Source organism: Orbicella faveolata, unplaced genomic scaffold, assembly GCF_042242905.1.
Source record: "Orbicella faveolata isolate gen_17 unplaced genomic scaffold, um_ofav_v1 contig_46, whole genome shotgun sequence".
In the NCBI taxonomy this organism is placed as follows: Eukaryota; Metazoa; Cnidaria; class Anthozoa; order Scleractinia; family Merulinidae; genus Orbicella; species Orbicella faveolata.
Window position 1 is genome coordinate 33,000,027 of NW_028301576.1, and position 11,448 is coordinate 33,011,474.

The window sequence follows — 11,448 nt, forward strand, 5'->3', positions numbered from 1 at the left end:
ACTTCAGGTAAACTCCCTGTACTAACTAGCCCACGGAGTGTACTGTCCCAACCCCATGAGTTCATTCGATCATATCTACGGAACGTCGCGGGCCTAGCGGGAATGGGTGTTAGTAGAGTAGAGTCCAGGCTCCCTGCTAAACGCGGCCATTAAGAAAGCCTGGAAGCTAAAACATTTGGTCCACGCTCGATATTGAATAATTCTCAGACCATAGAAAAACCTCAGCCTTTATTAATACACAGATCTCGATAAATAACGTTTCAAGCAACTGGTTAATTAGAACAGCCGTAAAAGTCAGTTTAAACGCCTCAATATGAGCAAGAAATATAGAATCAACCAAGCACTCCGATATTGGATAACAAAACGTCCCAGAATAAAAAGTACAAAATGAAAAGCTGTTATAGAGGAGCTATGTCATGCGTGACCTACAACGCACACGTTCTTGTGGCTGGTCACGCAATCTTCGTTGGGAGAAAAGGTTACGTGACGAGTCACGTGGCCCCAGTTCTTTAAAAATGTTCATGTTTTTCAAGGGGATAGTTCATTGTCCGTCCCAGTCTTCGCTTATTACTTTGTTGTACAATCAGTCGATTAGCATTTTTTTGTTTGGTCTTGGTGAACTCTTTATTTAGATAACTTGTGCACTGTAAAAAAAAATGGCCACAGCTTGCAAGACATAGTCCCAGTATAAAGTTATCGACGTTAAATATGTAAAATGAGAAAAAGCTCTAAAAAAAAAACGACGACAAAGAAATATACTACTTTAAAAAGACGAAACGCAAAACAGAGAACCAAGCTATGACCAAATCTTAAAAGAGTTACGTCACGGTTTGTGCATCTTGAAAAGTTTAGCCTAAAATTTTATCGTTTTCAATCGGTTTCAATCTTCTCCATCCGTAACCATCCTTGTCCCTTTATGGTTTATTATTATCTCTTCGGTGTTTTTCTATCTTAGTAAACTATTATTTTCAGGTTCCCCTCAATGTCAAGGTAATTTTGTACGTGGCCAAAATAATTCAAAATACCGTGACTGAGCTCCTTTGATACACGATTAATTCGATCAATAAATTTAAACCAATCAAACAAATCAAATTTTCTGCCTAACAATGGTTATGAGACAGTGAAAACAAAAGTTCTAACGATCGATAAATTGAACAGGACAAGTCTTGATTTATCATTTCAGACTGGCCACTAAAACAAGACAAATAAAACTAGCAACGATTGAAGGAATTCTCGCCACAGAAGCGGATTTCTTGGGTGATTTTGCTGCAAGCCTCAATTTATCTCGGTTTGTTACAATCGCATGAAAGCTCACATTACTCGCTGGTTTCTCAAGCTCGACTGCGCCGTTGATTTTCGTCGCTGGCCGACGCCTGTTGAAATTATTTGAATTCTTTCTAAACAGAGTGAAGTTTACAACTGTCGATACATCTGGATCAACAGTTACGGTCTTCTTGGAGTTTTTAAATCTGCGTTTAGCTACGCGGACGGTGTAATTTCCTGGAACCAAGAGCCGCCAGAAGTCGCCATCCTTGGAGGTCTTAATCTTTTTGGCGCGATTCTCGATGATGATCCTTGCCCCCTCAAGAGGAAGGCCCTTCTCATCAACTACAAAGCCCCTTATTCCGGACTTATGCACCAATTCGATGAACTTGAGCAAGGCCTCGCGGTTTGCGTACCAGTAGCGCATGATGTAAAGAGCTGGCGGATATTTACAGCAACCAAGTTCCAATGTTATCTCAAAACAGTTTCTAAAAAGAAAAACAAGAAACTTATCGATCTACAATCTTTTCTTTGAACAAGATGTATCCTACATTTCAGGCCCCAGTTGTTCGAAGGCTGAATAACGCTATCCACCGGATAAATCAATATTCACTGGATAAATGTTAACAAAACAAACCACGCTATTCGTTGGTTAGTGATTCATCCGGTGAATAGCGTTATCCACCTTTCGAACAACCCGGGCCAGAAGTAATTACGTACAACATGAATGGGACATTTTGGTCATTAACAACCCTTCTTAAGGTGGCTCCCTATAGTTTTACGATCGCGCGAGTGCTGAGGAAGTAATCTGCGCGCGCTCAAAGGTAAACGTAAGTGTTTTTCGATACTTTATTACGTCAACATGAGCACAAAAAGAAAAATTGACAGTGAATTTTCTCGCGTTTCCTTGGTGAAATTCCGTAAAATTTGGCAGATTGGTAGCAAATATTTTACTTTAGTCGGAGCTCGTTTTTCAGGGAAATCTATAAGGCCAGATTTTTTGCGGTGGTAAAAGACATAAATTTGAAAATATCGAAGAAACTGCCTTTACAAACCCTACTTTTTTCGTGTTTAAAATTTTTATCCCGCTGCAGGCGATGTGATGTAAAAATTTTGGAAGATTTCACCGAAGGAAATTAATGAAAGTCACAAATAAGCCATAAAAACAGTAAAAAACACTTTTGTTTGGGCATATATAATTTAAGACTAAATCCCAACTTTTTAACAGAGATGATAGGAAAACACCATTTAATCATTGCTTATTACATGTAATAAGTTTGAGAGGACTAGGTGTGAAAGCGAATGTAAAAACAGCATTCAAAACATAACACTTGCACGCAACGCAGTAAATGATTACCCTATGAAGCCACCTTAATTAATTTAATCATCTTCTCACTTAGCTCTAGGGTATTTTCTTACCGTAGCAAATATCTTAAGCTTTGTTTCAATTTTGGGGGAGTTCTGCGATATAAAACGCCATTAGTTCTGTTCCACACGAGTCTCAGTTCTTCCTTTACCCGTTCAAACGACTGGAGATAGTTTGTCACAGTTATTTAGCTGGCTACGACCTTTTGCGATGAATATAATTAACATTCAGTTGAAAGAGACCTGAAAATAATAGTCCTCTACAATAGAAAAACACCAAGGACGTAAGTAGTTTTACAAAGGATTACCGTACGTTTTATAATAATTGTAGTCTTGCATTCCTCCAGAGATTGGGTACCAGGCCGCCCCGTTTGTAATCCCGTCAGTAAATCTTTCCCTTCGCTGGATTGGACATTGAGGATGGCCCTTGTGCATTGTGGGATGCGCCAGTGAGTAAACTTTGGAGATGGAAACAAAAATGTCATCATCCGGGGAACTGTAGTAGACTCTAGTTCCAGACCTCTTCAATTCTCTCGGGAGGTTATCAAAGGGATAATTCACTACCAGTGTCCCTCCGTGTAAGTTTGCTGAGAGGACGAATGGCTCCTGGTGAATCCAGTTCATGACAGCTTGAGTCTCAGGTTGGAGTTCATTCTTCTGCCCGTCGTAAGGATCAGGAAAATTCCTGTTCAAATCGACACCGTTTGCGTTGAATCTTCCTCTGACACTCGAACAATCGCCTTCCTTAGAACTCTCCCATCCATCGGGATTCATTGAAGGTAACAAGTGGATTCTGGTTGTGTCGACAAGTTTTGTAACCCTCTCGTCACGTTCATAATTTGAACACAGATAATCCGCCAACAAAAGAAGCATTTCTCGTCCGACAACCTCGTTTCCATGCATGTTTGCCACGTACTTGAACTCAGGTTTCCCCGGTGTATGCATCCCAGGATTCCTTGTGATCTCCAGTACCCATAAGCCTTTGCCTTGATAGGATTTTCCAATGGAGTACAACCGTGTTATGTTGGGATAAGTCGCTGCCAAAGCTTCCAACACTTGATGTAAAGCAGTGTTGTTATGGTGAATAGCTTTGACTGGCAGGATATCACAGCGTGACTGGTGCACGCCAAAAAGAAGCAATAGGGCTATCGCTAGCCACAGAGTCCGCCATTTTGTCTTTGTCAATCTATATTCCATGTCTTGCACTCTTAAAAAGATCAATAAACACATGTTACGAAAGAAATTACTTTTAATTACAAAATAAGGCGAAGTATCCAGTTGTCCAAACCAGTTCTCTAGGAGCATTGCCACCCCCACGCTATCCCCAGGAGGGGAACTAATCAAATGCAGGGGTCCCCCAGCATTATTGTCCAGAACTCATGACATAATTATTTGGTTGGAGTTAGCGTGATAGGCGATCGCGTACAAGACCAGCAAAGGTTTCCATGACACAGTAATATATTTGCGCGCCAAACGTTTTTCCCCATACATCAAAAGAGTAATTGATTAGGACAAGAATGAATGAATGAAAATTTTATTTATTACACGGTAAAAAATATTAGTACATTAATAGAAAAAAGAAATACATCACAGGTAAAATTTTCCCTTGACTAGTTTAAATATCTGCCGCGTGGGAGTCCGATGCAGACAACCATTTATTAATGCTTTTCTTGAAGATGTCTAGAGATTTTGTAGTGCGGAGTTCCTCAGGAACATCGTTCCATAGAGAAGCTCCTCTATAACTGAAGCTACGCTTCAGGTAGTCAGTTCTTGGTTTCGGTAGATATAATTTTTGTGCGGCGTCGCGAAGATTAAAAGACAAAGTTCTCGGAGAACAGTTTTCAATTGAGTGTCGCAAGTAATTACTTTGGTTTTGATTTTGGTTTTACAACTGTTTGAGATTGGCTGAGTGGTCTAATTGGTGAGTAATTGGTTTGGGTTTGGTTTTGAATTTACGATACTCAATTGAAAACCGCTCTGTATTTCATTTAGGGCGAGGTTTTGATTCCAAATTCATCAGTGAATGATGACGAAAACGGCGCATGCAAAGCACTGTGGTTGAGAGAGAATTTGATTAATAGAACAACAAACAAATTTCAGTTTTGGATTCTTGGTTGTCTGTAGCGCATATATGACGATCTGCCTTTATTGAAAATGAGGAATGTGATGTTGTAACTATTGCTGCCTGTATATATAATAACGCGCGCGCTTAGATAACCCGCAGCCCCTAAAATGTCGGGGATCGATTGATCATTTGGTCAGTTTACGATCAAAGTCAGTGTTTTTCTTGGTCGGCAGGGAGGAATGTCGAATGAAAAGGAAGACAGTCCTGCTGGGATTAAAGGCAAACTAAGAACTTAGAAAAATCAAATGCGTAAACAACAGAATGTCTTGGCGCGTCTGGGGTTAAGTTTTAGACAAACTTAAACTTGCACTGCGGGCCTGGAAATGTTGCCACCTTACCTCGGATGTTTCACTTCGTGGGCCTTTACATTAACTGTTCTATTTTAGCCCCCAGCGTGTCTTCTGGGTTTCCTTTTTATGAATCTGAAAGCTTATAATTATTTGTTTGGTGCCCCTTCTGTGCTGCATGTTGCCTGATTGACAGTGAGAGAAGCTTATCCCAGGAATTAAAATCTTGTGCCAACAGAGGTGCACTTCTGGTGCCAATACGACTACAAGATTTTCTGATCACTTCAGCAATTTACACCACTTCCTCCCCGCAAACTTCAAGTATTTAAAGTATTACCAATGATTGTAAGAACATTATCATGTAAAGTTTTAATGAAGTATTTTTATGACAAAATGTTATTTTAATAACATTTGAGGCAATTTTTTTTTACGTTGCGAGACGAAAACTAAGCATCTCAAGTAGTTATTATAATCAGTGGAATTATGTTCTAAGAACTCCTAACAAATGACTTTAACGGATTTCCTTATTTCAGTAGGTCGTCACCTTGCCGAAATACTTTGCATTTTTGTGCCACAAAATTTGCTGAGTCCGATGACTGAAAAACATCAGCGGAATGCGTGGCTGCCGCGCAGCTGAGGAAACTGTAAAATTACTGTCTTCTCGTTCTGCAGCGTATTGCTGTTTCTAAATCAATTGCAGATTCAATTTCCTGTGTAATTCCAGTATTGACAGGTATTAATTTAGACTTCAATCACCCCAGGCACCGATTCTGTGTTTCACTTCTATTGAGGCAACTCTCGCTAACACTGAATTATTACTAAATTGTTTCCGTGGTTGGAAAGGTTACAAGTTTCCGTTTAAACTATACTTTTCTTTTAGGCCTTTCTTATTTTTGATCAAAAATTGTTCTAATTTTCGACACTGGAAACTAAAATAATAAGAAATAACGGACATCTGCGAGGCGATGATGTGACCACGAAGTATATAAATTTTGTCGGAACGGTGTGCGAACAATCCTGTGAACACATCGAAATTGCGACATTCCGTCAATAATTTGGCCTTCTCCAGGCGTCCGGGCATCAGCGGCCAGCAGCATGCGAACTCTGCACATGGGAGCACATGGGAGCCAACTTTTTGAATTGCACTGACACTCACAAAGAAACAGTAACACAAACCCAGTTACATCTAAATAATTTGTCATCCAACACCACGTCCTCCAGATGGTGGAGATTTCCCTCAAAACATGTGTTCACTTCACACTGGCTTCTGTGGATTGTATTACCCAAGTAAATCCCAAACGCTATGTATTTCATTTTGCGAGTATTGTGAATATTCATGCGAACTACCCTTAAACAAAACTAAGACATTCGCCCACTTAACGCCGGCCGCAATTCTTCATCTTGAGTGCAGCGAGTTTTCAGCAATAAGCGTGACCATCCCCTAAACAGTAGTTCATTTAGTGTCTGCAGTGATCCCTAACTCACCTTGTATCCGCGCAGAAGCCAGTGTCTCTTGTAGTTTTGAATTAAATGCTTTTCAAACTCGTCCCTGCAAACTTTGTCCAGCGACCGACCGAATTCCTATTTGCACTACAGCAAACACAAGCTTGCTCACTGCTCGCACATCACAACTGAGAAGAAAGGTCTCGTTCGCAAGTGACTCCACAACAGCCGTTGGTGATTTGATCTTTGTCGTTTCTTTGTTAGATCACTTCCGGTAGCTCTCTAACCACAAAACCGCCAAATCTGCTCTTCAACACACTAAGAACAATGAGGACAAGGCAGTTATTACAAACCTTCATTGTTTGAGGGATGTCGGCTTCTTACTCCCAGTGAGAGAGGCCGATAAGTTAAACAAATCATCTCCGAGTCTCGGTTTCGTCTGTCCGACTCTAGTCAGCCTGACTTGAAGAAATATAATGGAACCTTTGTCTGTTACAGTCACAGATTACACACCCGCTATAAAGATGAAAGAACGCATTCTTTTAGCATTTCAGTGCCACTCCATCGACATCATCACTTGATCATCGTTATCGCTGTGTCAGACCTGGACTGGAAATTCAAATGTTGATCTCTCCGACTTTACGCAAGGTATCTCCGGGGGTATCTCTTGGTATTTTTTCACTCCGCGGGGTTTCCCTTGGCCCCGGGACTCCGTGACATCTGACCATCAAACGCCATTAATCTGCCAATGACCCAGCCGCTGAGTTATAATTTATTTCATTTGTGCTCTGGGACTTTCCATCCCGGGTTTCCATTCGTTTTCTTGTTATTCGTGTTAGGATCGTGAGATACCCTGCATGAGAAAGCTTGTACTGCTTGAGTGGTTGTTTATCAGTACAGGACAGTGAAAGAACTGAGTAGCTTCGAAACTGAACTCTGTCAAAAACACGTTGATAACTAATTGATGCCAAGCTAACATGATACATGTTTGAGAATTTATAAATATTAGGCACATCAACGATTACTCTTAGTGCAATCTTTGCTGACCGTTTGGTTCTCAAATACGCGGAGCTGAATAATAGCTATTAGTATTCATCCTCAAAGCCTCCAATGGTAAAGAGATTTAGGTACTAGATTTTATACCCTCTGGCCTGAACTGAGTAGGGTTCTTTTTTGCCCTATACCTTGATCTTCGCTTAACCCTACTTAGTAGCCAGTTTATAGGGCAGGGGCGGGATTTTCAATGAGGGCAAATCACGAAGAGGTTTTGCATTGCTGCGTGCTAAAGTTATGGGGAGTTCGAGTAACTAAGACCGCGACGCCGAAGACAGCGTCGATTTAAAAATGAATTTATATTTTACCTACGAATTTCGCGATACCTTCAAGTAATTTAGTTTGTTTCTCTTTGTCAAAGCTATTTTTAACTGAATATGGAACATAGCGTAAAATCGGCGAAATATAGATTTTTAAAATTAGCCGTCGTAGTGCACGTTCTCCAGACAACGCAAAATTCGGTCATTTCACGTTGTCGTCCTGCAGAGGACGGCAAAGAAATGTACCAAGAATTATAACGCACGTGCACAGCTATTGTTCTTAGCGACGTTGCCGTTGCCGTTGCTGTTGTGGTTTTCTTAGGCCTAGTTCACACTAGCAACATAAGACACATAACATAATGACATAACAACTTAACAAAATAGCTTACGCCGTAATGTGAACATCGACAAAAAACATAAGGAAGAGATAATTTTTTTTCCTTGTGTCGTTGTGTTTATGCTGTCATGTTACTATTATGTCATTATCTCGGGATGTTCACACTGCAAATATAACAACAGAACGTCCCTCTTATGTCGTTATGTTTATGTCATTATGGCGTTATGTCGCTAGTGTGTACAAACCCTAAAACTCCCTAATGTCCCTTTTTTGTGCCCGCAACCCCCGTAAAACTGTACTTGGGGAGAGAAACTTTGATCTCCTAGGTCGAAGAAATTATTCCTGAAGACGGCATGTCAACAACATAAAGACATCATTTGATTGATAAGTTGACAGACACAGACTGACTGACAGATCGACTGGTTGAATGATTAATCAATTGATTAAAAGGAAACCCTGTAAAAAAACCCGCAATTTTGGAAAGTTTGCCAAAAATACTACACATTCATTTTCGTGTCGGAGTGCTAGCAGAAACCCTATAAAGAGTTGGATGGCTTTCTGCTCCTAGTACTGATTAAAACCATTTAGGCGATGACTTTCAAGAACTGTACATGTTATACTTAGTTGTAGAGTTTTAAAGAGAACAGGTCCCTGCCTAGTTACGTAGCTGTTGTTATGCACTTAAGTGACCCACCGTTAATTCTACGAGGTCATGGCGGAAGACAAGTGAATAACGTTTCTCTGCAAGTTAACGTCAAAAGCATCAATGACGTGACGTTTGATGGGTTTTAAAGAGAGCATAATGAAACAGTTGACAATACTCCGTTGCTTGTTATAGTGAATCAGTAAAACAGACAAAATATATAACGTTTCAACTCGCTGCCTGACATAGCAGGTGCTAACACAAGGACCGAAATTTTTTTAACGCTCAGAAACTTTAAAGAATTGTGTTTGAAGCTTAGGTCGGAATTCTTACTGTTCTTAAATGCGCTAGAAGTTTTGACAGAAGTCGTTTTTCAACTATAGGATAAGTCAACGAATTAGACTGACAGAAATACGAATATAGACACCCGTACCTGCTGATTCACTCACCTATATAAACCGCCTTGTTCAAGGTTCAATGAACCATGTGAAGGCTATTCAAATTCAATTGACCGTGGAAAACCTTGGTACTTACCATTTATTGTAAAATATTGTTTCTGTTTAAAGGGCCCCTTCGGGAGCTTGTAGAGTTATCTTTCTTTTAGTGAAGGCTTGCCTCATGTTGAACGGGTAGCTTGATTTTAAGATTGTATGGTAACACGTGCTACAGTCCTGTTGACAACCCTGCTATCCTCCCCTCCCCTCCCCTCCACTCCACTCCCCTCCCCTCACCTCCCCTCCCCTCACCTCCCCTCCCCTCCCCTCCCCCAACAGATGCTTCACTTTAACTCTGCATACAACGTTTTTCCGAAGAAGAATCTCTGGCCAAGATCACTGCTGCAGCAAGATGCTAAAAGAGGTTTTAATTCAGTAATTCATTTTTCCGTCGTTTCAGTCAGTTAAAGATTCTAATGGTGCCTTTATCTCTCCTTCTCCAGTGCTGAGTTTAACAACTTGTAAGAACATTTGAAATGAAGAGGAAACACCAGTAACTGTCCATTAGACAGCTTTGTAATCACAAAGTGAACTAACTCCGCGCAAATGAGAAATGAAGCCCAAATTTGGGTTACAGACCTGGAATTTACAAGTCAAAACTTAGTGCAGGGGAAAATCAAACTTCTTCATATAAATAATTATGCAATTTTGTCGAAGGCCGCCCATGTTACTAATCAGGACTTCTGTTTCCATCTTCGTCGCTAGACTTTCAAAGTACCGTTACAATGTACACATGTAAAAAAGAAGGGAACCTCGCTTAATAATTTCAAAGCTAAAAGTTGACTTAGATTTTTATTAGAATACTTTCATCTTTTCAGGTTTATAGCTCATTTGACTAAATAAAAGTACCTTGTTATTTCCATAAAATTAGCAACACTTCGATCAATTTAGCGACAAATATTGTCAAAATACCTTTGGAAATATAAAATTGTATTTAAGTATTTGAAACACCTATTTCCCCAACAACAAATAAAATTCTTTTCTGTTAATAGAGTATTTGTGGTGAATATTAACCAGCGGTGTCGATATTTTGTTACGCGGTTCCTTACTCAGATAACCCCTTCATGTAAACAAGTCCCAGACTGTGCTGTGGTGGAAACATCCGGAAGGTCCACTCACAAGAGCACAAGATTTTCCTGTGTGAACTTTATTCAGTATTTGCTTTTATGTTTAGGTACCTCTCGGGAGTCTATAGTCGGTAATTTGTTGAGAAACTTAATAACTGTTCATAAGTCTTTACCCTTGTTAAGGTAATTCACTGACACTTCGTTTAAGAATTAAAGTCTGCATTGAAAAGAGGAAATATCGAAGAGCAGCTGAATTTTTCATTGTTGTAGGTAACTAACATTCGTTAACCGTATTGCCCCTAGCCTGCTTCGTGAAGTTAGTCACTGTTATCTGTTCAAAGTAAAAGAAGATTCGACACTCCTCAAAGATGCTGACATTATCACTTTGTTTGTTCAAAGTGAGTTAACAGTTTTTATTGAATTAAGTCCACCATTAGACAAAACTCCTGCTAATCGGCCATTAAAGTAATGATTTTCCAACTGAGCATATTATGCCAGTTAACTTGTGTACTATTCTATCTTTATTATGATGTCTGTTACAAATAAACGTAAACAAAGCTCTGGAGAAACTGCAGTATTGAAAAATTTCGTAAAAATGCCCGGCGAGGCACGCAGCTCGTGAGATTAATAATGACTGTGTGTTTAACAACCGAATCATGCCAAATCGACAATGGACATATTTGAGTCTGGAATCAGTGATAAATGGAGGTGAACTCTATATGTTCATCGACCTTCATATTAAATTAAAGGAATCTTAATCTTGAAACCTTACCTTACCACCTGTTCACCGCTTCAGTGACCTTGTTTCCCGCCAAACAGTTCAGCCATTGTTACGCTTCGCCGAGTTCTTTCTTTCAACAGGTTCTGTCAGGTTTTCGATAGCTCCTAAACTTCCCACATTTGAAGGAAAATTCCCATAGTATTTAGTTACTGGAAAGCCAAGTTTTAACCAAAACAGCAGTTCTATATTTAGATGAGATAATCTTGCAGAAATAGAACTCAATGTAAACATTTTTGACAACTGACATCAACATTTTACTAGCACCTATTCCTTTGGATGAATGTATTTGCACGATGTTCTGCGGTTTGCAAACGTCACATTTCTTAAAAG

General features: G+C 39.8%; 1 protein-coding gene across 6 annotated transcripts; it reads right to left on the reverse strand.

Annotated features, from left to right (window-relative positions):
- Window positions 1-211: 211 nt before the first annotated feature.
- On the reverse strand, window positions 212-11,311 carry LOC110045446 (carboxypeptidase D-like). 6 transcript variants are annotated; one of them, XM_020751054.2, is made up of 4 exons: window positions 6,997-7,296; window positions 6,526-6,801; window positions 2,942-3,835; window positions 212-1,751 (listed from the first exon to the last, which is right to left on the reverse strand). In XM_020751054.2, exons 3-4 carry the CDS (start codon window positions 3,823-3,825, stop codon window positions 1,175-1,177), a joined length of 1,461 nt encoding a protein of 486 aa, XP_020606713.2. In that variant the 5' UTR covers window positions 3,826-3,835; window positions 6,526-6,801; window positions 6,997-7,296; the 3' UTR covers window positions 212-1,174. The 6 variants fall into 6 exon arrangements, with proteins under 6 accessions (XP_020606713.2, XP_089133311.1, XP_020606714.2 ...); XM_089277185.1 differs by lacking the exons at window positions 6,526-6,801; window positions 6,997-7,296 and adding an exon at window positions 11,110-11,311; XM_020751055.2 differs by lacking the exon at window positions 6,526-6,801 and having other exon boundaries at window positions 6,837-7,301.
- Window positions 11,312-11,448: the final 137 nt, after the last annotated feature.